General features: G+C 40.4%; 1 protein-coding gene across 2 annotated transcripts; it reads left to right on the plus strand.

Annotated features, from left to right (window-relative positions):
* Positions 1–4,149: 4,149 nt before the first annotated feature.
* Positions 4,150–26,440, plus strand: DCP2 (decapping mRNA 2). 2 transcript variants are annotated; one of them, XM_035562614.2, is made up of 11 exons: positions 4,150–4,314; positions 10,588–10,739; positions 12,325–12,452; positions 12,900–12,998; positions 15,387–15,539; positions 16,335–16,447; positions 16,556–16,663; positions 17,346–17,469; positions 17,798–17,908; positions 19,556–19,607; positions 20,693–26,440. In XM_035562614.2, exons 1-11 carry the CDS (start codon positions 4,262–4,264, stop codon positions 20,854–20,856), a joined length of 1,257 nt encoding a protein of 418 aa, XP_035418507.1. In that variant the 5' UTR covers positions 4,150–4,261; the 3' UTR covers positions 20,857–26,440. The 2 variants fall into 2 exon arrangements, with proteins under 2 accessions (XP_035418507.1, XP_035418508.1); XM_035562615.2 differs by having other exon boundaries at positions 4,186–4,314; positions 17,801–17,908.
* The last annotated feature ends 272 nt before the right edge of the window (positions 26,441–26,712 follow it).

The raw sequence follows: 26,712 nt of genomic DNA on the forward strand, positions 1-26,712 counted from the left end.
GCCTAAATGCAGATTTTCTGTGCGGCCTTACCACAGCTCTTTGTACATACTGTAACCATGTGATCACAGACTTTTCTTTTTCCACAGACTGCCTACTTCCTCTGCAGCATTCAGAGAATTCCACCAGTGCTTAGTTACTATACTTCATTCAAATCTTCTACTGAATGCATCTTATTATTATAATTTCTTGTGCTTCACTACATGTGTGGTCTTTCCTATAGTGCGTCTCCTTAAAAACAAACAACAACAACAGCAACAAAAAAACACAAAATGTGCCAAATTATTTTCTGAAGATCTTTGTGGTTAACTTTCCTTAAACAGGGAACTGAGACATACATGAATTCAAGCTTAAATTTTCACTAACTTTGGGTGGGTGATTTGCTATATGTAAATTCATCTTCAAATTCTTTAAGTATTTATGTTTCTTTCCCACTATGGTTTATAAAGCACTGGCTGACTTCTATCACCCATCTGAGCTGGATGCCTGTGCGTGCTCTCCCACTCAGCTCATTTCCCTTGTAACACACTAACTAATTTAGGAACTTCTTCACTCAGAGGGTGATAAGGCACAGGAACAGGTTGCCCAGAGAAGCTGCGGATGCCCCATCCCTGGAAGTATTCAAGGCCAGGGGGCAACGGGGGCTTTGAGCAACCTAGTTTAGTGGAAGGTGTCCCTGCCCATGGCAAGGGGTTGGAACTGGATGGTCTTGAAGGTCCCTTCCAACCCAAACCATTCTGTGATAACTGAGCAGAACAGGGAAGTAGCGCTTGAATTGTCTCTGTGTAATTTTTATGCAAATTCAACCCAAAATATGAACTTACAGCAGCTGGCAGTGCTGAGCTCATGTAAGCTTATGTTTCTTACAAGGACTATGTCAGTGCTTTTCAGCCCCCCTGCTACCTCTGTTAGCCGTCCTTTGTTGGAGATTTTATTATAGGAACTAAGCATTTATTGAAGGGCTGAGTGGAAAGAACTCCTGTTTCTGATGACCTGGGCAAGCCTCAGCCCTGGTCATTTGTTTGCAGACTCTCCACACGCTGCCTCTGTCTTCATTCTAATTAATGAGCTGCAAATGCATGCTACGGAGCTCTGGGTTTGGCTGGCTCTTAGCTTCTGAGAGTTTCCTCCTATTAAACACAATTCTGTCGTCCGCCTCGGTCAGCCTCTCCAAGCAAGACTTTCTCCACCTTCAGCTGTTGCTTTTCCTTTGCAGTCTAGATCTTTTTCTAAGACTTCTTTCTGACGGCACAAAGTGTGGACCTTTTTTTTATTTTGTTACCTTCTTTCGTTGTCCCAGTGCAAACAGACAACTAACATTAATTTCCAAACTTTTTATTGTTGCCTTTCTGACTGAGTGCCAGGGCTGTCTGATAAGCAAATACTAAAAACCTGTTTGACTACATTACTTGATGATTGTACAGGTTGGTTGGTGCTGTGCGTACTAGGGAAAAGTTCTTCATGCTATGTGTCGCCATCCTTGTATCCTAATCGTGCTTGCAGCTTGACAAGAGGCATTGTCAACTCTGCCCTCAATACGTCTCTGCATGCACCTTCCCAGGACGTGTCGATATGTAGACTTACCTTTGGGGAAATGCTATAACCTGAATGTGTAATGTGCCAGCTTTAACTAAACTTGCTTTGCATGAGCTTATGGGAGAAAGGAGTACGTGCTATTTTAGCATAGAAAAGGTTGAGCCATGAATTTCCTCTAAATGAGGAAAAAAATAATTTGCAGTTCCAAATCCCACATAACAAGAGTTTTACTCTTGAGTTTCTGTTATGGCTAACTTAGTGTCTTTCAGTAACATTTCAAAAGTGCAGCAAGAACTCTGCAAATGTGTCTCTCCTGCTCTCCTGTCCTGGGGGCTTGGCAGCATAGTGTCTAAGCTTTCATTATGTTCTTCAGTTTCTCATGCATTAAGCAATTAATTATCTAAGGGTGTTTCATAAGGTCTGTAACACTACATACATTTAGTGTATCATTGTATCACCTCCCCCCCCAGCTGTGAATGGGCTTATAATAGCTTAGCTGACATAAGGTGTCAAGGTACGTTTTCTAAAACACTTTTCTCTCTGTATCAGTTGATGGGGTTCTTCGTACCACATTGGCATGGGAGAAAAAAAAAAAAAAAAAAAAAAAAAAGAAAATCTAGCAGAGCAGAGAGAAACACTAGCAGGAAGATTTGTCTGATCCCTGCTTCACAACAGAAACCTCCTAGAAACTGGCTGGATATTTCCCTTCTACCCTTCAGGATGTGGGGGTTTCAGGAAAAGAGATTGCTTCTTAGCCCTCCAGGGAAACTGATCTTGAGTTGCAGCCTTCTGCACATAAAAAGCACTTGTAAGTGCAAAGATTTCTGCAGGAAAAGCTTTAGACTTTAAATTTTGGTATTATATAACTATATGTCTCCAGCAATGACAAGTAATAAAGAAGGAAAATATGGGCAAAGAAGAGAAGAGAAAGGCAGGGACAAGGAAACGGATTCCAGCAGAGTGACTGTGAGCTGCGCAATTTTGGCATCTTGATATCATAGTCCTCTCACTGGCTGGTAGGAATGATGGAATTAGCACCATCAAGTGATTTCTTTCTGATGGGTGATGAGCTACTTTCGTTCCAGATAAATGCTGCTTGCTTGGAAGTATGGTTGAAGCCTTTGCTCACCAACTTACGGACAATATTCTGCATTTATCAATTAGCAAAAGCAAGTACCCGGGGAAGTCGGTACCCTGAAAGTGATACAGGTCATGTATCTTTATAGACCCTGTATATCTACCCCTTCTAGTAGAAACAGAACTCACTGGAAGCCTGAGCAATGGGATTTACTAGTTTGCACTCAGAGCCTTCCACCTGTCTCTGTCTAGCCATATCAAGAGCCATCCCTTCCTCATTCAAACTACTTCCATGTGTGAAGATTGATGCCAGCCACCCATCATCTCAAATATCACAACAAAAAAGGTACTGGGGCAAACGTCATTGTCAAATACCACTGCCAGAGTTTGCCAATATATCTAAATCTGCTGCTTCTACCAAGATTGTGCTCCAAAATTTTCTTATAATACATGTCACTTCCAGAGCCACCAGTGTCTTTATTCCTTAATTTTAGCAAGGAGGCAGATTATATATTTATCATTTTCCTTCCCTAACAGTTGAAAAATGAGTTGTGAATATGCTTCTTGTGTCTTCAGGACATCACTGACCTGGTGTCTTTATTAGTGCCTTTCTTTATTCAAATGCGCCTGTAAGCATGTTGAGTTCATATTGAAGTGTTTAATTGCATAGCACAGCCAGAGCCAAAAATCATGGCATTTTTCTATAAGTTTTTGTTTCTTTGCTTGGCTAGTTGTCTTCTAAGATTGAAATTTGAACCAGGGAGTTGAACGTGCTCAGTTCAACTGTTCAATACCTGCTGGCATGCCAGAGGTAGAACAGCAGGGGGAAGCATGAAACGGGACTTAGTCCCACTAAAGCTTTCAGCAAGTTAGATTGGGTAAATTCATTCCAATTAACCTACTCGAGGTTGGTGCAACTATCATCCCATCAGCCTCACGCTCACACATTCTTAACCTCTCTCCTCCACGGATAGTGACATAGCTGATCCTGCTCATCCACGTAGCTAGAGCAGAAAGCTATTCACCGTTTTATACTGTAAGTTTTCCACCTGTTTTGTCCCCAGTGTTCCAGTGCAGAGAAGGATGGGACTGCAGCAACCTGACAGTTAGATTGCGGTCTGAGGGAGCCCTGGCACCATGGCGGTGCCAAACACACCCGCACCTCTGACTGAAACCCGCGGCGGGACGAGCAGCGGGCGCCCCCCGGCGGCTGCAGCCGCCGCAGAGAGCCCTTTACATGCGTTCGGTGCCTTATTACGCCCTCCAGGAACTCAAAGCGTCCTGGGTCCCAGCGCCTCACACGGAGGCGGGCCGTTAGCCGGGCACAGAGACGGCCGCCCCCCGCCCCCAAGATGGCGGCGGCCGCCCCGTCCCGTCAGCGGCGCCCCATTGGCCGCTCCCCGCGATCACCCGAGGGCCGCGCTCCGCGCCGCGCCGCTCCCTCCCATTGGCCGTCCGCGCCGCTGCGCGCCGCCGATTGGCGGAGGAAGCCGCCGCTCACCGCCGGCCCCGCCCCTCGCCGTCCGCCGGGCGGGCGGCCAGCAGCCCCGCCCCTCCCCCCCGCCGCCGCCGCCGCCGCCGCCGCCGCCGCCGCCGCCGCCGCCGCGCCGCGTCCGGGCCCTGCCGCGCCGGGATGAGCCGCGCTCCGCCATGGAGACCAAACGGGCCGAGATCCCCAGCAGCGTCCTGGACGACTTGTGCAGGTGGGGGGCCTGCCGGCAGGGCGCCAGGCTCGCCCCCCCGCCGTCCCGTGGTGCTGCGGGCGCGCGGCGACCGTTGCGGGGGCGGGCGCGCGGCCCAGCCGTTGGGCGGGGAGGGGGGGCGGGGCGGCCGCTGACGGAGCGGCCCCGGCCCCGGCCCCGGCCCCGGCCCCGGCCCCGGCCCCGGCCCCGGCCCCGGCCCCGGCGGTCTTGGGGGGGGGGGGGGGGGGCAGTCCCGTCACGGTGAGGGTGTTCGGCGCCCGTGGGGGCTCTCTTTGGGGCGGGCGGGGAGCTTTTTTATTTATTTTTTATTTTTTTTATTTTTATTTTTCTTGTGATCTCAGCTTGCGGTCGTCTGAGGGCTGTTGAAGTCACGGGGCCATCCTCAGGATGTGGCGCCCGAAAGTGGCTGTGATGCTTCGTGACTAAAAAACTGCCCTCCTGTTCTGCCGCCCCAAAAGTCTGAACTGCGTACGTGCAATAGGAAAAGATTGCTAGAGACAAAGCGTAGTCTGCTTGCCCGGAATTAGTGTTCTCGAGTGAGTGAAAATGCTGAGGAGTAACAGCACCGCAGGAAGCTGGAACTGCTCTGCTCACCCCACCACCTATCAAACGTGAGGGTCAGAGCACGCAATACACCAGTAAACTTTCAGTTCTTTAGTTTCGGCTTTTGAAGCTTGTTATACTTCTGTGTGTCTGCTCTGAGCTCCCTACACAGTGCTGGGGCTCTTTCAGATGTCTGCTCACACATGAAGAAGGGTTTAAGGCTTTTTCAGAAAGTCAGGAGGAGAATTAAAATACAGAACTGAAATAGGCAGCCTATTAGTGCGAGTCCTGTGGGGTGACTAGTAGAAGGTCACACAAGTAATCAGGTCTTACATTGTTACGGGGTTAGCTACACTCTCTTACCTTGTTCCAGGCTGCTCTCCTCTTCTGTATTTGAAATGGTGTCTTGCCTTGTAATCGTACAAATTTAGTAAAGTGGTTTTATTTATTTATTTTTATTATTTTTTTAAGCCTCAGAATAGTAGACTTGCAGTTACCATCTGTCCTGTTCTTCATCTTTTCCTCATGGTTTGTTGACTTGCATTAGTGCCAATGGATCAGCCCTCAAATACATTGCCGTGTGTGGGGCATGGACAGAACAACTGAAGGGAGCAGAGGAGTCAGGCTTTGAGTCTGTGGGAAAGAGAATTTTGCTATGCACAAAAAGAAATGACAGGGCCTGATAGGCCTTGGCTCAAGGGAGGTTAAATTTTAAATAAGTGGAAGATCAGTCAGTGTTGCTGTGCTTCAGGTGGTTGGCTATAAATGGGTTATTAAAACATGTATCACTTCCTACATTCTTCTATCTACACATGATATTGACAGAAATTCTGAAAGAGCAAATTTTCATACTCAGTTACTAGGCTTATTGAGAAGAGTGCTTACAGAGAAGAAGAAAATTTCTAGCCCAACCTATACCCTGTACTGTATAGTTTATTCTTGTACTATATAACTTCTTTAATTCTATCAGCAAATGACACTTTGCTACTTAAGTAATTGTGGTAATTTCAATATAACAGGTTTGGAAACTCACAGGGCCCATAGGACCTATCTATTACATTTTTACATGAACTGTAGCATTGTAAACAGCAAATGTAAGTAACTGTTGGTGAACTTTTAGGAGATGGCATGCACTTTTTAGTTTAGTAAGAATAATGTGACAAAAAACAGCCTTCCAAGTCATGCTTGCCTAGTAGTTGAGGGTTTAGGGTTTTTTTTTTAAAGTTTGAAAACCAAAAAACTAAGTTGAAACTTAGATGTCCACAGAACAGAACTATTGTCTTCTTGTGTCTTGAGAGTATTGGAGAATCGTTTAGACTTTAACACTTCAGTTTTGGACAGGATTATTATTATTAATTTCGCTGGGAAAAAAGTCTGGATCCTCTAACTTGTTAACTCTGTTTGTTAAATGTTTGTGTACACAGGAGACACAATCATCAGATACTTCTGACTGTATCTGCTATTTAACCTGCTTGACATTTAATACATTTCTTTATGACAGAAGGACCATTGTGAGCTGGAGTTAATGCAATTAACGTACAAAGCGATGAATTAAAATATGTTTGGATTTTCCTTTAAGCTGAATCACTTTCTTTAGAAGCCTCAGAGAGGCTACTCAGAGAGGTTCCTGCTAGGTCCGCAGATCACTTTCAGCTGTTCCACCTAGTTCAGCCAATTAGTCTAAGTAGTAATTCAGCCGTTCAGAGCAGCTACAGCTGTTTTAATCCCTGCAGGTAATCCTTTTGACTGTTCCTGGCTCCAAAGGCATACAAAGGTACCTTACCTGGTATCTTCATTTTGTATGACTTGAGGTGAGGGTGTGGTGTGTTAATTAGTTTGCTAGATAGTTTGGGGAAAAAAAGAGGTACTGCTGGGTAACCTTTGCCATATGAATTATTTTATTTTTGCCATTGTGGTTTAAAGCTTCCCAGTTCTTATGTAATGTGCAGGATGATGGGATTTCTTCTTGCAGTAACCAGTTTTGATCTTACTGCCAAATACTATTCAATTGTATGATTAATTGGGCTAAGTATCTGCATTTCTATCGTCTGCAGTCACTTAAGTAACTCAGTTTGGAGATGGGTAAACTTTGAGTCTTAGGTAGGATTTGTGACAATGTTACTAACTGGGCTAGTCTGTTCAAAAAGTTTGGCTTGCAGTGTTTGTGCAGTGGTGTATTTTGGTGAGGGTAAAGTTTGGCAGTTTAGTAGCAACTGTAGTATTCATCAAAAATAAACCCCAACAACTACAACAACAAAAAGCCACAAGTTTTTCCAACAGTTGAAAATAACAATTAGGCTTCCAAATTCAGGGGGCTGTTTGAGGATTGAGTATAGGTGATAATGGTGGTGATGTTTATTGTTAAATGCTTTCCTTGCAAAACTATTCTCCTAAGGGTAACAAAATAAGATTAACAACAGTAGTCTAATGCATTTGCCCTGAACATTTCTTCTCAAGCTACATAACAGCTTTTTCGTGCTACTAAACTAAGCTAAAAAAATTAAACACAATTCTTGTTCAGAGCGTTATGTGTTACTTGGCAGCATGTGGAGACAAGTTGAAAGCTAAAGCCAGGTACATAATGTCTTCAAGCCTTTGTTGAGTTCTCAGGCTGTTTTGGAATTACAGAATGCTAGGTTACAATTTATTCTAGTTCTGGTAAGTTTAACGTGTGTTTATACTTAAATAATAGGACTATTTTGACCTGTTCTTTTAATATGTCACAGGTGTCCACATTATTCTTCACCATGCTGCCTTGTGCTGCTGAGTTGTACTTTACTGAGTAAGGAGGTACAGTGTCTTCATGTAGGGTCTGGGGCTTGATGCTCTCTTTCCTACAAGCACTCCTGCATTTGTGCCTCCTCTCCCCATGCTGAGCAATGCACAGGGATGGGGAATGGGGCTCACGTTCAGTCCATCCCAGCTCCTCTCTGCTGCTCCGTCCACCTCTGCTGTGGGTCCTTCCCGCAGGATGCAGCACCTAAGGAAGCATCCTGCTGCTCTACTAGCGGGCTACAGTGTGGGCACCTGCCCTGTCCTCTATCCCTGCACTCTGAACCTGTACTTGTGCAGCTCTTTCAGACTTGTTTTCTCCTCCACTCCTCTGTCTGCCCAGCATTTTCCCCCCTTTCTTAAACCTGTTTTCCCGGCGTGCCGTCATCGCGGCTGCAGGGCCCGGCCGTGCCCTGCGGTGAGGCTGCTGGAGCCGTCTGGAATCGGCTGTGTCTGGCATGGGGCAGTGCCCTGTGACACTTAGAAGTGCAGGTTGTTAGACTTCACTTACTCTAGAAAAGTTAGCTTTTTGATTTGTAAGTAGTATTATTAATTGTTTTTGCTTTTATTGCTAGGGCTGACATGTTCTTAATTCCTTTTGGGTACTACTTCTGTGTATTGTATCTTCAGATTAATGTTAGCTGCAGTGTAGGGGTAAGAAAGCATCTACTAGTTATAATGTAAAATAGGCTTTAAAAAAAACCAACAACTTTGAGCTACCACAGTTTTATATGTAAGGAATGTTTTCAGCAGTAATAGAGCCTTCAAGAAGGGAGCAGTGTGGGTGTTACTTACAAAGTGAAAATTGCCAAGGAGGAAAATATTCTTGTTGAAGTGAATAAGGCTATTTATGTAAGAGTATCTGGTCAAGGACCTTTTTCAATGCAAAGGATAATGAGCAAAGGAGGAATCCATAAATAAAGCATACTGGGACACAGACCAGACAGACAAGTGATAAGAGGGGCAGCGATGAGAACCAAACCTGATCAACCTGACTAACTGACGAGGGCATGAGAAAGTGAGAACGTTTATTCCAGTGAGGTTGTCTGACTGGGAACCTTATCAGTCAGGAAAGAAGGGGAAAAAGGGGAAACCAAGAACAAAAATATACAGAGACACAGACACTCTTTCTAGGAAAAGAAAAATGGAGGTGGGGACAAGAAACAAACCCCTTGGTTGCAGTGGCTGACGGGCTGTTGAGAAACTACAGGCCCTGCTTCCAAGAAGATCAGCCTGGACCTCACGGCTGATAAGGCTGATGGAGCCGTACAGACCCACGGGGGGACGTGCAAAGTGTGGGTGGGCAGAAGGGAGTGTGAAACAGGACCATCAGTACGCTTCTTTGGCAGAGCCCTGCACCCGATCACCACATTCTGTCCGGTCTTCTTGTGTCTCACTCAGTCTTTCCTTCACAGTCTGCATGCTCTCGCTGTGCCACGGGTGGGTGTGCTGCAAGTGCCAGCCACTGGTGAGGCGGGGAGAGGGAGCGAGGGTCCTGGCATCAGTATCAGGAGGGCTCATCGCTGTCTGGACCTCTAGAGCGCCCTTCAGGTTGTGGGACTGGAGCGTGGCCGCTGGGCTGGCTGCATGAGAGGGCTGGGTGTCAGCGGCTGGGGTCCCTGCTGCCAGCCACTGGGGCTGGAGCAGCGCATCTCCCCAGAAGCAGAACTGGGGTGGGGGGCGAGCATCTGTATCTTCCCCAAAAGTGATGTGTATGTGCGTTCACTAGCAAACTTCACATGGGAGCAGCAGGCGGGCGAGGGGCAGGAGTGCCAGGTGGGCAGAGGGGCTGTGTCAGGGCTGTGGGAGGTGGATGTGCAATGTGTGTGTCCTGCTGGCCTGGGGACGTCGCCTGTGTGCTGCACCAGGGCCTGCTGGCTCTGCCAGCCCCAGGGCAGGAGGAGATGGTGCTGTGCCTCTCAGGGACGGGGTCCTGTCCCTCAGGGACAGGGTCCTGTTGCAGGTGCACTGTCTGGGGCTGCCTGTGTGGCTGGCCATCTCGTGGTCTCTGGGATGGGTGCTTGGCCTCACTACTGGCTGAGCCTGTGAACAGGAAAGGGCAGCTGAGGCCCTGGGCTCTGGGCTGGGCAGGAGGGCATCCTTGGCCACAGCTGGTGGAGGAGGAGGAGGCTGATCTTGGCATTCCTTAATGACTCACACTTGTAAATTTTAAGTAAAGATGTCTGAAGTGCTGTCAGTTCTGGCAAAGATATTACAGGCCTTTGGATTTTACCTGGTGTGCCTCAGGAGTTGGGTTTAAAACAGCTCTGTCAAATGCTTTAAGTTCAATCAGGTGGGTGGCCATAAATATCCAAAAGTAAAATTATTTTATTCTTGATCTTACAATTGATAAATAAAGTTTCTGTGTAAATAAAATGAGCTATCGCAGAGTATTGCTACTCGGCTGTATATCTCTGGAACTGTGTGTGCCAGTATCTGAGCTGAAACGTAAAGCAGACTTGAAAAATAAACCAACTGTCCACTTTCTGTTCCAGATTGCGAAAACTAATGGGACCATACTGAGTTTTAAAATTTGTGTGAATTAATAGTTTACCGTGTTTTTCAGTGAAAATAGACGTCTGTGTTTAACTTGTATTCAGAAGAACTGTGTAGACTTGTTATCAAGAGTTTGCAGATGTTCTTTACTGGACATTTAAAAATGTTTTCATTCTTGTAGCTGTTTACATAGGCTGTCCTTCCCCTCCCTGTTTTCACAATACTTAATTTACTTAGTTCCTTGTAATTGATTTTTGTAGAAGAACATCATGATCCATTCTCTTTCTTGACTTCTAAAGATTTATTTTCATAAGAAAAAACTTTTGCTGTCCAGACCCCCAGGAAGATCTGTTGCTCTGTGTTAATGGATCAGGAATTCCACTGCTGTAATGCATTTTTGTTTTCAGATTTGTTTAAATCAATAGACTTGGCTAATCATGCCTTTTTTTTATTTCTTGGCAGCCGATTTATTTTGCACATTCCAAGCGAAGAGAGAGACAATGCAATCAGAGTATGCTTTCAGATTGAACTTGCCCATTGGTTTTACTTGGATTTCTACATGCAAAACACACCAGGATTACCTCAGTGTGGGATAAGAGATTTTGCGAAAGCTGATATCCTTTTTATTACTGTGATTGCTTTCTGTCTCGGTGGTTGAAGTATAAACTGAATATTGTTAACAAAACTTTATACTTGCAGCAGGAAAATGACAGTTCATGTGTTAATGATTAAAACTTGCTATTGCTAGATATGTGATTTTTATCTCTTCATTGCTTTCATAATTTTGTGGCATCCATAGAAGAGTTGTTTCTCATTTGGCTTAAGACTGTGGACAACAGGTAATTTCTCTGAGGATTTTTCCTTGTGGCTGCAGTTTGACAGAGTAGGTGGGCTTCAGAGATGCTGGAGCTCTTCATGGTGTTCTCTCCTTAATTTAATCTCTTTCCAAGGAAATGCTGATGTAAATCTTAAGCTGAAGATGGTATGTGTTCCCTGATGGGTAGCTGTATGTATTTGTGTCATGCATAGATGCTGCTATAAACAGTCCTGTTGGCAGGAGAAAGGACGCATGACTACTAAATTCTAATAGTTAACTTCCGCTTTTTTTCTTTGCTCAAAAGGCCTGATAAAACTTAGACAATGTAGTCCTCACTGGGGAAAAGCTCATAAAGTAAATTTCATGCCAGCATCCAGTAATTGTTTTATTGGTAAGCTTTTCTCGTTGATGTGGGACTGCGTGCTGCTTCTAACTTTCATGATATCTCTGGTTTCACTACCCAAAATATTCCTTGTTAGTTTGGTAATGAATTTCTACTTTAACAGTGAACTGTAGAAATGTGATCTTTTGTTTTTTGACGTTATGCGATTATTTTTAAGTATTTTTTTTAGATTATAACAGTTTTCAGATCAGCATAATTTCTCTGGCAATTGTAGGCTGTGCAGGAAAAATACAGTAAGACAGATAATATTCATTTATAATATCTTTCCCTCCCTGGCTTACATTTGCTAAAAAATGTTAGTTCTGCTGCAGTGTCTTATGTTATGTACACTGCTAATGAATGTTTGAATGTTTCTTATTGGTAGTATAATTTTGTATATAATATAGTAACTTTCTCATTTCTTTTAAAGCATCTGGAGATTCCCTTTGAAATTTTAGAGTTATAAAAGTTCTGTTCTTATTTTCTCTGTGGTGAGTTTTGATAAAGCGTATTAAATTTAGATTTCTGTAACATGATGCCATTAAAAATATTTTTTTAAATAGGAAATGCTTAAGAAGGGTTTCTGCACAGTAGGCTAACAAATTATTGTGCAAAAAAATTCTCCACTTTAAGCAAGAGAGAGTATTTTTGTCTGTCCCATTAGTTTCAAAATGTAAAAATTTTTAAGACTAACACATTTAAAACAGCAGTTATGTGGATATCTTTTCTTCAAAATTAGAAGACACTTTCAAACAAGCACCATCTTTTTTTCATCTTTTAATTGGGTTGCACTAGAATTGCCAAATTACTTAATTAATGCTTTTTTATCTTTAGAATTTGGTAATGGATTATCCATGATACTTTTAACTTCCAAGAGATTGCATTTTGAAAGTACTAGGAGGATAGTGTGTGGTTATTGTAAATACTGAAATGGCTATCTTTTGTATGACTGCAAGTGATTGGTTACTCAAGTTTTAGCTTCCTTGACGTGCTGCTGTACTCTTCAGTCACTGCCCTTTTTTACTGCCTCAAGGTGAAGATGTACAAAAGGTTTTAGACGAGTGGAAGGAATATAAAATGGGAGTGCCAACCTATGGTGCAATTATTCTTGATGAGACACTTGAAAATGTAAGTATGAAAATAGTTGTGAAGAGCTTGGGGGGAGGATGGCGTGTACTGGCAAAAGTAATCTTTGTAGTTTACATTTTATAATTTTGTAGCGTACATTTGTTGTCTAGTTTAAAAAAAAAAAGTGCACACTTCAGATTCACAAAAACCTGACAGATATTTGACACTGAGTGTGTACAAAAATAGAATATGGGAATAAAACATGGGAGACAGTAAATACTCTTTTGCTTGCTTTCCTATTCAGTTTTGCTTCTTTATTCTGAGTTACGTGATCTCATTTAAAAAAAATGCAGTTTTTGCTAGAACACAGAAAACCTAATGGGTTCCTCCTCCAGGCTGAAGTCCCTGTTTTGGGGGGTCGGAAGCAGAGGACAGTGAAGGGAAGAGAATTAATAGAAATCAATTAGAACAGTTGGTGTTGACAGATGTCTTTACTGTATTTTGCAGGTTCTTTTGGTTCAGGGCTATTTAGCAAAGTCTGGTTGGGGATTTCCAAAAGGGAAAGTAAATAAAGAAGAGGCTCCTCATGACTGTGCTGCTAGAGAGGTAAGTTAAAAATCAGCTTAAGGGCACCAAACTTTTTTAAAGTTAAATACGTGAAGTTTTGCTGAGGGCAGGATATATGTGCTAGATGAAAAGACGTTTTACTTAGGTATGTCTTTTATTGAAATCAGGGAAGTAAATTGTCTGTTCTTGTTGGAGTCTTCTGCCGTAGCTTTTAGCGCTTTTCTGAGTGATCACCAAGGGTGTGATTAAGTAGTTTATAATCAGTGTTTGATGTTTTTCATTGTTTTGTACTAACATGCTACGTTAAATGAATGCTATTTTTAAAGTTCAGTTCTGAACTATTAATTGATTTCTAAGTATTACTTTTGGTGCTTGGAAAATCTGAGATACTCCATGGCTTTTTGAATATTAAGTTGAGAGGCCACTGCACATACAAGGTGGTAGAAGAATGGGAATTTAACTTGTACGAGAGCTGGGCTGTATAAAGAGACTGAAGAGATGAGCTGGAGGTTGTAGAAGATTATGGAAAAATTGTGAAGAACTTTTATTCAGTGATACAGGAACAAGCAACAATATTGATATATGGCAATTAAGCGCTAAAGAAAACAGTCTGTGAGGTTTATTGCTGCAGCAGATAGTAGAGCTTTACGTTGAAAATAGTCTGTGAAAGAACAATACTGATATAAACGCAATGTTCCTCTAACATAATGCATCTGGAACTTCTGACAAGGAAAACTAAGGTGAGGGAAAATAGCAAGATGCTTTAATTTTCTGCATGGTTGGACTGAATTGGTATCTGAGGAGTTGTGGACTTTTCTTAAATATGCCTCTTGAAGATGCAAGAATGTAAAATTCAGCATTTCTGATTTGTTGAGGGTGGTTTCCATACCCCTAAGATATTTAGGAATGACTTGGAAAAGCAAAATAAAGCGTTAGATCTTAACACTACGCTTTTATGCAACAGGCATGTATGAGAATTCCTTTCATGTTAGTACTTCCTTATTTTTCAGTGTGTAGTGTTATTTATATAGTATTGGATGGCTTGCCAAGTGAAATACTTGAGCAGTAGATGCAGTGGGCTGTCACTGCACAGCTCAAGGGATGAGCAGAGACTTAATAAGGTTAAACTAATTATTGAATGCACATCTTACAATCCCCCACCTCACCATAAATAGATTCTTTGATTAAAATTTTGCTAGGCAGTTGCTTGTGTGGTGTGTTTTTTTTCCTTTTTTTTTGGGGGGGGGTGGGGGCGTGTCTGAAGGGTTGCAGTTGAAGGGAAAGAAGAAAAGAAAAATATATGGACCACAAACAGTGTACATAGCATTTAAAGTGTGCACAGTTATACTGGGAAAAGTATTTTGATGTTTCTAATTTGGAGAATGTATTATAATACACTAGTGAACAACACTTGTTGTGATCTATTTCCATGAAGGTAAATTGTCATTGTGGATGAACTTGTAAATTTTTCAAAGCTAACACATTGCCAAATGTTGTAATGTCCGTAAAATGTGTGTGTAAATCTTTTATTTGTTTCTTTTCTGGAATCAGCACAGGTCTAAAACTTTGAACTGCACCTGCATGTGGTCTAATTGAAGAGGTCTTCTCTGGGCAGTGCCTAGACAGTTCAGTTGTTATTTCAGAACGAATAACCATACTATATGGTTAACCGTTTAGGCAAAACGAGTTTCTGCGATGAATTCATTTAAATCATCTTTAAGAATCAGGAAGAATCAGGACATTATGCTTGTTATCTTTTGAACTCTGCTGTTCCTAATGCACTTAGACATTAAGATTTGCTTGGTTTGCTTTTGATCTTTATGTAAGGGTTTTTAGTACTAATTTGAAGACTGAGTGTCAGTTATTTGCTTTGTATTAAGAACTTGAGTCTTTTTTAATATTTGTGCTTAATTTCCTCTACATTTTGAAAAATTGAACTTGAAACCATTTTGCTGATATTGATATATGCACTTGACCACAAGATATTGTAAGTATTACCTGCTGTAGCTACTTTAGGTGGTTATTCAGTTTTATTTTTTTGTTTTACATATTCACAGGCAGGACCACAAGCTGTGTAGTTTCTAGTCAACACATCACTGTTTCAGGAAACAGCTAAGTTAATGTAAAGGAGCAGTGCACAGCTTTGGAGCTTTAAACTTCACAGTTTAATAGAAGAGGCTTTACTGAAGATGCTGTCCTACTGTTTAGTTCTAAATCTAGTCTTTAAAAATTTAACTGAGGAGTCCTACCTCTGGATTACTGGCAATGGGGCTTAATAGCCTTTTCCATTTCATATACCTGTGGTTCTCCTCTTCAGTTGCCTGCTCTCGTGAGTAGGTCTGAAAACTATTTGTGTCTTGCCTTGTGATGATAGGTCCTAAAAGGATAAATTTCAGTATATGCATTGATATCGTTTATGTTTTTCAGGTGTTTGAAGAAACGGGGTTTGACATAAAAGATTATATCTGTAAAGAAGAATACATTGAGCTGCGAATTAATGATCAGTTAGCACGGCTCTACATCATTCCAGGCGTTCCCAAGAACACAAAATTCAACCCTAAAACCAGGAGGGAAATTCGGGTATGTTAAATTGTTTAGTTTTGCGGTTACCTTATTGTGGAGGTTGGGTTTTAAAGCTAATAGCCTGCGAAATAAAAAAACTAACAAACATGATGAATACCTGAAATACTAATTACAAATAGTGTTTTGTCACTGTAGAGTCTTGTCATGTTGTTGCAATTTTAATGGAAAGACTGATTCTTAACAATCTCTGGCATCTCCATTTGTCACAAAAACAACATTAGTACATGCAGTCAAACTGAAGTTCCCCCCCATCTTCTTTCTTAGGTAGTCTGTGTGCTAATCATTTTATGTTATTCCTGCTTTTTTTTTAATTATTATTACTCTATAACAAAACCTGAAACTTGTGCATCAAACTTCATTCCCTTGTTTCTGATAATTTTTGAGCTAGTATTGGTAATCTGGTTTTGATTTTAAATAAAAGCAGCAAGAATACTAGTGGCTTGGAAAATTATTTGAAGCTGCTACCGTTATTTACTGCATTCAGTGTGCAGTGGGTTTTTTGTTTGCTTGTTTTCTGAAATCCGTATTCAGAATTTAGTTGCTGGATAATACATTTCATGTTTTAGTTATATCTTGGAATGTGTATGAGGTGTACCATCCATTACTCTGTAGTTGCTGTCAGAAGAACAACCCCATCATTAGTTAACGATTTGTAGAAAAAAACTTGCAGTATAATAATAAGCCTTTCATTGTAACTTTTTAATTAAGCATAGTAAGTTTGAAATGTGTTTGTAATGTATTTTCTGCAGCAACAGCAGTGGGTTATTTTGATTTTATTTTTCGTTCTTCTAGAATATTGAGTGGTTTTCCATTGACAAATTGCCATGCCACAGGAATGACATGACCCCCAAGTCCAAGCTAGGTCTGGCACCTAACAAATTTTTTATGGCCATTCCTTTCATCAGGTATGTTCAAGATGAAGCAAATGCTAGGCCGGTGCCTTTCAGAAAACTTTTATTTCTTTAGATTTGTTTTAGTAAATAGATCATATTGAACTTCTGCTTGCTTACCAGGCCATTGAGGGAATGGATTTCCCGAAGGAATGGAGATTCCTCGGAGAGTGACAGTGGTTTTTCACCTACAGCGAGCACACCCTCTAAGCCCAACTTGGAAAAAGCTAGGTAAGAACCAGGTCAGTTTAACATCTCTATATCCTTTCTGTAAAATGTTGGTCATATGAAGCCAATTGTCCTTTCTTTGAATATTTCTATTCTAGTAATAGAGTAGGCTAATTATAAGTAAATAATTAGAGGTGTATCTTACAGGCCTGTGAACAGGATGAAAACTTAATAATTATCATCATGATGTGCTTTTTGGAAAATTCTTCAGTGTGATGGAACTGACGGAATTCCTTGAGTCCAGTCTATGGGAATGCCTCCCCCGGCCCCCCCCCCGCCCCCCCCCCCCCCCCAAAAAAAAAAAAAAAAAAAAAAGTGGATACCTTTGAATGTTTCAAGTTATATGCTGGTATGGTTTTTGATTCAGCTAAGCTAGAAGTGGTAGAGCAAATTTTAAAACCTGGACTCACAAAAAGAAGGCTTTGCTCCAGTAATTCAGATCAGGTTAGCACCAACACTTGTTAAAAATGATAACGTGGGACTAGCTTGCTGTCTGTGCTGAACATAAACTTCCTACCAGCAGTCAAAACAAAGTTGTATGAATGCAGTGATCTTTGTTGCAGTTTGCACACTAGGTTACTTAAACTTGTCTTGAGATTATTCTCAAAATGCAGAAAGTTCTTTATTTCAGTTCTGCTATCAATAGTTTTTAAGTTGTTTTGTAAACTCTGTTTTCATGTACTAGATCCAAACTTCGCAGTAGTCAGCAGGTGGTCACAGATGGCTTTTCAGGAGAGCAGTGGATGAAGCCAAAACAAACACAAAAGCCATACAATCATCCTGAGATGTCTGAAGCATTAAAAATAAAGGTAGGTTGTTTCTTAGGCAAACGTATGTGTCTGGACTATTTAAGACCAATGTCTTTGTTCATAAGTGTTCCTCCCTGGAACTGAAATACTGAATTTTATCACCTAATAATGAAATACTGATTTTTATTTATAGCATGCAAAATCAGAACATTAAAATAAAATTCCAGGGGGTTTCTCAGATTGTTTGCTTGGTACTGACATTAGAGGTGGTGTGTATCAGGTGGTAGTTGTGTTATGTTAGTTTTAGCTGATAAATAGGGATTGTCAACAAATGATTTTTGATGCTGCCATTTAAACTCTTCCTTCTACTACCTTTTGGACATAATAGCAGAGTCAGAACTTGAGGGGCAACGGCAAAAAGCAGTATCAAGACACTCCCACCCAAAAGAAAAAAACAAATGGAGTCCACAGTCAACCAGCAAAGCAAAACCACACCTTGGTAAGAAAAACCTAGTAGCTATCTCATTAACAAGTTCCAGTAGTGCTTAAGGAATTTACAGGCAGACGTCCTGCTGAGAGAAAGTGCTTATTGCTTCAAAGTATATTTTAACAATATACTTGGCATGTGTCTGTAGGAGTATGACATTTCTTACCTTACAGCATACAGATCTATAGACAATGCATCCTTCCTCTAAAGTTTGCCTTTTGGAACCAAGGCTTATTGTAGCTGTTGAAAATAGCAGCCATGTCAGCAGACAGTCTTCTGCAGCTTTCCAGGTTCCAGCCATAATAAGGATGCCATAATAAGTCAACATAGGACATGTCTGACATGTTTATGTTTTGTAAACAGAGTTTTGTTGTAGGACAATTAGATACAAAGTGTTAATGTTTATTATCTCCCTCCTCAACAGCAAAAACAATGAGATACAGACTTGCCTTGATCTCATATAATTTTAAATTAAATACTGGAATTACACTTTGTAAATTGCAGCATGGCATTCTTGGTTTATTACCTTTTCCTTGCACTAACTAAATATCCTTGTCCCCAAAGTTTTGCTGGCTGGGAGAAAGTTCACTGAGATACCTGTTTTACAACAACATTTTGATTTTTTTCCCCGCTATTCTTTATGGCTCTCTGTCTGTATTGTTGGCTTTTGTGCAGCATTGAGCTGCATGCACTGTTCTCCATGCAGCTCAGCTTGCTTTAATTTTTCTAGATTACTGACTTTAAGTAGATTCTTCTCATTCTGGCTTGCAGTTACTACCTTCTTTCTGTTTTTCGTGTAAAAGTGCAGAAAATGTAACTACTTCCGTCCTGTAGAATTCTTTTCTTAGCAAGAAACAGTTAACTGCTTTTAGGTCTGCAAGTAGAAGAATGAAAAGCCAAGGAAATGACTGGCCAGAAATTTGGCTGTGTAGAAGAACGTGTAATAATGGAAATCTGTGGGATCTTGATGGAAACAAATGAAACTGTCAATACTCTACTGTGCAGGTTCTTTACAGACTTTGCCACTTCTGTGGTGTTTCATTTGCATTTTCATGATTGTCAGTCCTTTGAAGTTTAAACACTTCATGTCCCAGTGATAACATTTTAATGCCGTTTGGAGGCTTGGGACTCTTAATTTGCATAGTGCAAAGGGCAATACTTTTCTCTGTATTTGTGTTCATAGAGCAGCATACCTAAGGCTAATTCTTTTCACTGGAGAATTCTAATTTTGCATCTCTAATACATGCTAATCTAAGTGGCGGTAGCTGCCTGCTTGCAAATACACACCCCTTGGGTTTTGAGAAAAGCAGATTGAAGAACAGGCTTATGCATATGCAATTTCGAGTCCATACCATCATGCTGCAAGACCTTTCGGGCTTACAGTATTTAGAAAACAGTCAATTTTTTTCTTAAAAGCTTGCATTTTAAGAATGATTGGTCACTTGCTACAAGATTGCAATGCTTCCGAAAGACTTGTGGGTTTGATGCATACTAAAGTAATAAATTCATCCTGAATTGTAAGTAAAACAATTCACACAGGAGGTGTATCAAATCAAATATAACAGTCACACCTCTTAGCTGACACTTAAGCTATACTCCCAAGAAAGGGAATGTTTTTTTTTTTAATTAAGGGTAATATGTGTTTTTTCTCTTAACCAGAAATGTGAAAAAAGGCTTAATCCAAGAAGACTTCAAGATAACTTTGAAACAGGCAAGTATACTCTGAATTTCCATCCAAAGTCATAGAATCATAGAGCCATTTTAGTGTGGAAAAGACACGTGAAGACCCTTAAGATCATTATATCCAACCATGACCAGACACTGACAAGTCTACCACTAAACCATGACCTTAAGCACCACATCCACGCCTCTTAAATACCTCCAGAGATCACAGAATCACAGAATTGTAGGGCTTGGAAGGGACCTCAAGATATCATGGGGTCCAACCCCCCTGCCAAAGCAGGTTCCCTTCCTCCCTTCCTCCCTCCCTCCCTCTCTCCCTCTTTCTCTCTCTCCTGAGCAGGTTGCCCAGGTAGGCATCCAGATGGGCCTTGAATACCTCTAGAGGAGGAGACACCACAACCTCCCTGGGCAGCCTGTTCCAGTGCAGATTTATGCACTGAAGTCATGTATTAAAAACTGAAAGCACCTGACTAATGATGGTTGCAGTTCCTTCCTTGTATGTCAATCTACCAAGTGCTATAAAGTCGTATTTTTCTAAGGAAGTCTGAGTTCCTCTTTATCTGGTTAATTTAATGTGATGCAATCATGTTGGTTTTACAATTCTTCTAATTAATTGTGAAAATTCCCAGATTACACTGTGTTGCTGGGTGAAAAGTACCTAAAGGCTGGTTTAGGAAAGTAGCATCTCAGTTGACAGAATGCTGTTAATTATGTGTTGGTTGAAGGCTTTCTGTCCTGCTAACAATAATCTGCAGTCAGTACAGGGCTACTCTGGAGTGCTTACACAGTGCTTTACTTCCTGCTCAGAAAATAGGGCCACATTTCTTTCCTTCTCATTATGATATAAATTGCAAAGCAGTAACCTGTGGGTAAAACTGTCAATTGAAAGTGCCCCCAAATTGCTGTGACTTTAAGATTTGTTCTAGCCACTAGATGACTTGTAAGTATGGCTGTTTGATTTACCTTTTTCTGTTTGTGACCATGGAAACAGACTTTTTCATAAATATTAATTAAATGTGCATTTCAGGTATGGCTTTGTATTATCATTGATCCTTTCACTGATAACTAGACATCTGAAATTTGTTCCATATTTTTTTTTTCCTCTTTAAACAGATGCACCATATGAGATGTGTTGTTCCAGTGAAGACCCGGTGGTAGAAAATGTAGAGGGGCACTCTGTGGCATGCAACGGCAATAACAAATTTGCTTTCTCATCAAGAGCTTTCTTGAGTTTCAAGTTTGACCATGATGCCATAATGAAATGTTTTGACCCCTGACAGCAAATCTGTTATGAACAAAGATCAGATTTGCCTATAGCAATTGCGGGGGGTTTCTTATCCAGCCTTACTCTTTCTCAGGAGTTTTTTTGTTGTCGTTGTTTTTTTTTTTTTTCTTTGATTATGTGTTTTTAAATGCAATGCAGGGACTGACTGGTGGTTTGGAAGGGTTTGTTCTCTTTGCAGTACGGGAGTGGCATAGTCAAGTGTTGCACTTTAAATGCAGTATAGCCTTTGTCCACAAAAGTACCTTTCCAGTGTTCAGTTAACTTGTTCCTAGCTGTGCATTAGAGGGCATTCTTTTTTCCTCATTTTTTTTTAACTTGCTGTGTGTTTTTTAGATTGTCATTGACATTGACTTTTTTGTAGTGTTGGAGTATACCAGCTTGCTAAACTTTTAACTGCTCTGATATAAATTATTGGACTTGTTAGTCATTATTTTATAGTACATTGCAATATTACGACAGTGGCAATGAAGCTGATTCTCAGAGGACTCCTCTCTCTGTCCCAGTAATTTTGAAACCATAAGTTGCACATTTCAAACCTAGCCTCAGCCTGTCATCTTTTCTTTTTCCTGGTGGCTTGCCCACAATATTTTCCCTCGCACTGAAAGTCAATTTCTGTTGGCTGGCAATCAGTAATACTTGAGTCAAATTTATAGCATGACTTCTTCTGTACCTACTCTGCCTCTGTTTCCTGTAAGGATACACAAACTGGGTAGAACTTAGCCTTTCAAAGTGTCTAGCTTCAACTCATGCACTGTCCCCAGCTGGGTAAAAAGAAGTTGAAAAGTTTCATGTTATCCCAGTTGTAGCTGCTTTCAAGAAGAAAAGCTCAAACTTCGTTTGTGGGAAGTTACTCATGTAGAATTTATGCTGAATGTAAATAAGCCTCTGTAGATCTTGCCAGGAGGAAAGCAGGTGCATGGATAATAGAATCATTGTGTGACACTAAAAGGCTTAATCAGGCTTGCAATAACTATTCTAAGGATGTCCAGTATTGTATTCTGTGCTGTTGTCCTCAGTTCTCTTGTGTAGTGTATGCTCTGTATATAGTTGTCTTGAATTGCACTTGCAGTTAGCATTTAAATGATGTAGCCTCAGTCTTTTGGAGCTACAACGCTTTCTTAGTAAAAATATCAAAGATCTGAAGAAAAATAAAACCATAACAGTGGAGGTGATGAACTGTTAACTGTTACATCACCGTCATGATTCAAGTTAGGGTGTTTCGAACACAAGCTTTGCAGTTGAGAGAAATGCACTGAACTCACTTGTTACAGCAGCTTGTGGTGCCAAGCATATTTGTCCCAGATTTAAGAATTGATTCTTCTCTAAAATAAAGGTGAGCAATTGGTAACTTCCTAGTTGAATGAACTAGGCCTTCCTCTCTCGTTCAGAGTGTATGCTCGTGCACTGAGTCTTTATGCAACTCATGTGGCATCCAAAAACACAATCCTGGTCTTCCTTCAACTTCCCTACTTCATCTATTACCTAGTGGTTTTCCTCAGAAATAGCTTTAGAACTATCTTCTGGTGTGTTTACCTGCCTGACACCAGGTGATTTGGGACTCTAATGCTGTAATGCTTTCGGCAGTAGGAACCCTGGACTTCTGTATGAGTTAACAGGAGAAACAGACTGCAGCATTTCCTCCTTCTGGAGGACAAGAGTCCTGAGGGCCTTGTCTTTCAAGACCAAATCATGAAATAACTCAATCTAGCTTTGTCTCACCTAGTTTAAAAAAAAATAAATCCAAAGGCTGTAGAAAACAGTAAATGGGTAAATAGTAATAATTGAGAAGGTGGGATAATGCTGGAGGATGTTATGTTACTCAGCTTCAGGTGAAAAATAACCTTTAGTTACTTTTCTAGTGCAAATAGTTGATTTCCCAGCAAAAGTGCCTTTACTCACAGTGAGGCAGAAGTTTGTATTCATATCATGAGGCTGCTACTGCCTGTGGAGTTAGCAAGACTCTCCTAAGGCATGATTCACTATCAGGCTGTGGGAATCTTTAATAAGTAGGTTGACTTAAAATATATATATATTAAAAAGAAAAAAAAAAATCAGTTATTTCATCTAGTGCTCTGTGAAATAAGGGGAATGCTGATGAAACAGTGAACTTCTGTTGTCACAGACAGAGGGAAGTCTTTAAAATGAAGCAAGCATGTCCTACGAGCAGGAGATGCTGACTGCCCTCTGTGTTCGCTGGGTCATTTTTGTCTTAGTGAAAGCTTGGTGCAGTGTAAGAGAAGCTGGTTGCTTTGTTAAGCAGCCCAAAGTGGGGCTTATTCATGTCATGATCTTAGTAAATCTAGCCTTAATGTGAGTTGCGGATAAATGTGATAAATATGCAATAACTTTTACTTCCTTGTATAAGGGTACTGTTCCTTGTAGCAGCATTGCTTTTCTGCTTCCTCAGTAAGGTTGCTAAAACAACAAGAGTGTGGCAGCATGTGACCTACCCTATGGTTTCCATCATGCCCCGCACTGTGAACACTTTGAATTGTTTACTATTACTAGTTCATGTTCTTATTTCGCCATCATTTTATAATTAAGTATATTTTCAAGTTTAGAAGTATACAGTTTACATTAGTTTCTGTAAGACAGTGAAGAAATTACAAGTGAGGTATAGATTTCAGTGAGTTTTTATTTCCTGGGAACTAGACACAGAAAAATGAATAACTGTTTGCATGTCAGACTCAAGCTCATGTCAAGATACTTGAAAATTAAACATTACTCAACTTATGCTTAGGGCTAAAGCAATTCAGAATGCTTGTCTAGAAGGGGTTATTCAGAGTATGATTGGTCACTCAGTGTTCTTGAAATTAAAGAAGACACGGAATTAACCAAACTTTTTGAAAAAAAAAAAACACAAATGTTTGGGTACTGGGAATGAATCTAGTACTAATTTGCAGTTTCTAGGACGACATAAATTCCATGTTTATTGTGAAATTTCTACCATCTCTCCTTTGCAGAGTGGTTTGAACTTTGACTGAAGAGTGATCTGCCTAATTGAATTAATTGTGTTCTATGCTGAAATACTAACTTCAACTCCTTGATGCACATGCATGCTTTTTAAAGTACCTGTGTCTTGTGTAGTTTGAAGTCAGGAAATAGCAGTGTTGAGAAGAGGGTAAATAGCTTTATTTACTGCACAATCAAAGTATTTCTTTTTTATACAATGTAAATTTCTTAGACCAAACTTGCATAAATAGTTTGTAATAGAGTTTTGGGCCTAGTCATTGTTTCAGGCTTCTGTGCTGTGCTCCAACCTTCCTGATTTGATTTAGTGAATTGAGAACAATGCTTACTGTGTTTTTTCCTTCACCTACTTGCAGCTGTAATTTATGGAACAGTTACTTTTAAAAACAAGGCAGGATTCGGGTCTGGCTGTTCCTAGCAGACTTGCTCTCAGATTGGAAATTGTTTTTTCCAACCCTTACTTACTGTAGTAGGTTTGCTTTTAACGATTTGCAGTATATAGCAGCGCTCGTGTCATTCTGGTGTAAAGAGCAAGAGTCTACATTAAGAATCCAAGCTCCAATACCCTGTGATACAAAATGGTCTTGCTGCTCCATGGGTGACTGGCTTTCCAGTTGTTGGGTCAGTGAGCCATTTAATTCTCAGCTACCTGTTTTCTGTTTATTTTTTACAAATTCTGAGCAACAGAACTTTTTTTTTTCTTTTTTTTTTTCTTTTCCCCAGAGGTAAAGTCAGGTGCCTTCATCTTTTAAATTAGGAAGTTAACTGTAAACTTGTTCAGAAGCTCACGACTATTGAGAGCTGGTAGAATAGCCTCTCTTGTTGATTTAAAAGCAGTTTATTTACAGGAATTTGAGCTTGCACTGTTACTGTTAAAGAGTCTGGTGCTTATACATGACTTCATACTAATTTCAGATTGCTTTTGTTATTACAATATGTCAGCTTTTGAAGCAACCAAAATTATTTAAGATGTGGTAAATTTCTACTAAATGAAGGTGCTTTAACAGTAAATTAGGCTTGGCGATGTCACTACTCTTGCATAGTAGGTTTCTGTCCTTACGCATTTATAGCAATAGTCTGGTTCAAGAATGAAAGAAGTAGGCTAAATGCTTGTAATTGCACTGTTCTTCATACTGTACATAAGCACTGATAGATACAGTAGTACTTGTGCTGTGTGTGCATTTCACTGTTTAAAGTAGGTTGTGAACTTACAAGCAAGACAACTTATGTAGCAATTACGTTGGCCATATTCAAAATCATACAAGATAAAAAATGTCCTGGATTAGTCAGAGTACATTAAAAATAAATGCTTGGGTTGTAACGTGTCTTTTCATTGAAAGTGTTAGGTTAAACTAGACCAACTGTACAGGTTCCACATTACAGGATCACCTATCTTCAAACAGCTCTCAGCTGTGGAATACTGGGAAGGAAGTGTAAGAGTCTTCAATTCATCCTTCAGTACTCTGGGGCGCGGGGGGAAGCATGTTTTTCTGTAATCGTCAGGAATTTTCAGGGTACAGAATGCTTAAAATTGAAAAGGTCCACCCTGAAATTTATGGAAAATACCGATGAGTATTTTATCATTCTTAAGCATTTACATTGTTTAGCAGAAGAACTAGCTTTTGATTTGTTCAGTGCCCTGAAGAAAGTGATTACATCCCATGGGGTGTAAATCATTGTAAAACAAGGCATTGATAGCTTTTTAAGAATACAGATCCTATAGACTCAATTCTCTATTACACACCTCTTACTGAGAAAAAATTACTTTGCAAGGTTTTTTAAGCATGTTTGAGTAAAATTTTTAAACTAAGGAGATGAACCATTTATTCTTACTGTTGGGTACGTATTTTTGTTATGCAGGAAAGGTTTGTAAAATTGCATGATTAGCTCTCAGCAAATAACTTCTCAAGCCTATACTTAAAACAGGATCCTTAAGTAACTTTACCATGTCTGCATGGCGTTGCAGTATGTGGAAGCAGTACTTCAACTGTGAGGAGCAGTCTAGCTGGGTTTGCAAGGCACTTTAACATGAAAAACAAACAAAACAAAACAGACCCCACAAAGCTAGGTGGGGTTTTGTTCGTTAATTTTGGCATAATGCTGAATCCTTGTACGTGTTCTAGGACCTAGGCTGACTCAGGAATTGCTGCCCAAAGAAAACTTTTCTGTGCAGCATTGCATGCCTTGCAGAAAAACAGGGAGCCAGTGTTTTATTATATGGCTCATGCATGATGGGTTATGTCTTCCTCCTGTTTGTTCTAAGCTCAAAAACTTAATCTGTTTTCCTCACTGGTATGTAAGTGGCATATCAGTGCTAAGTGTAAAGTACTTACAGCTAGTTGTGAGTTGAACCTATGTAAAGTTACAGATTTTATTCAATTTCCACTATGTTGTCTTGAAGAGGGTTTGTATTGGTCAGCTCTTCAATTTTAGCAAATAAAATCTGTAACTACCTGTAACAAATGTTGTATTGATGATTGTGATTTAATTGTTATTCAGTGATTTGGAAACTGAAGCACACCAGTTAAAAGGCTATGACTAAATTGACAGTTTCTTCTATAATGTAATTTTTCTCTAAAATTAAATGATTTTATGTATAAACTTAAGTATGAATATGAGCATTACTGATTAGTGTGAATTGTAAAATCTGTCCTGTTTATTCCTTCACTGTAGAATGTTTAAACTAATATTGCCTTAAACAAATTAGCAGCACTCACCATTTCTATGTGCCAGTTAAAAGCATTATCATTTCTAGAACTATTTCTAAAGGTGGATGAGGGGCATATCAAACACAAGGGGTAGCAAAAATGTTTTTTGAAGTGTTAGATGTACTGAAGAACGGAAGTACACGAATTTCAATCACTGCTTTTAAAGTATT

The sequence above is a fragment of the Cygnus atratus genome, chromosome Z (genome assembly GCF_013377495.2).
Source record: "Cygnus atratus isolate AKBS03 ecotype Queensland, Australia chromosome Z, CAtr_DNAZoo_HiC_assembly, whole genome shotgun sequence".
Classification (NCBI taxonomy): Eukaryota; Metazoa; Chordata; class Aves; order Anseriformes; family Anatidae; genus Cygnus; species Cygnus atratus.

Bases quoted from the DNA above. Each gene is read 5' to 3' on its own strand.
- DCP2 (XM_035562614.2), top strand. From the start codon at position 4,262: ATGGAGACCAAACGGGCCGAGATCCCCAGCAGCGTCCTGGACGACTTG. The intron at 10,740-12,324 runs ATATCCTTTTTA...GTGCTGCTGTAC, and splicing joins AAGAGATTTTGCGAAAGCTG to TCTTCAGTCACTGCCCTTTT. The intron at 19,608-20,692 runs GCAAGTATACTC...CTCTTTAAACAG, and splicing joins TCAAGATAACTTTGAAACAG to ATGCACCATATGAGATGTGT.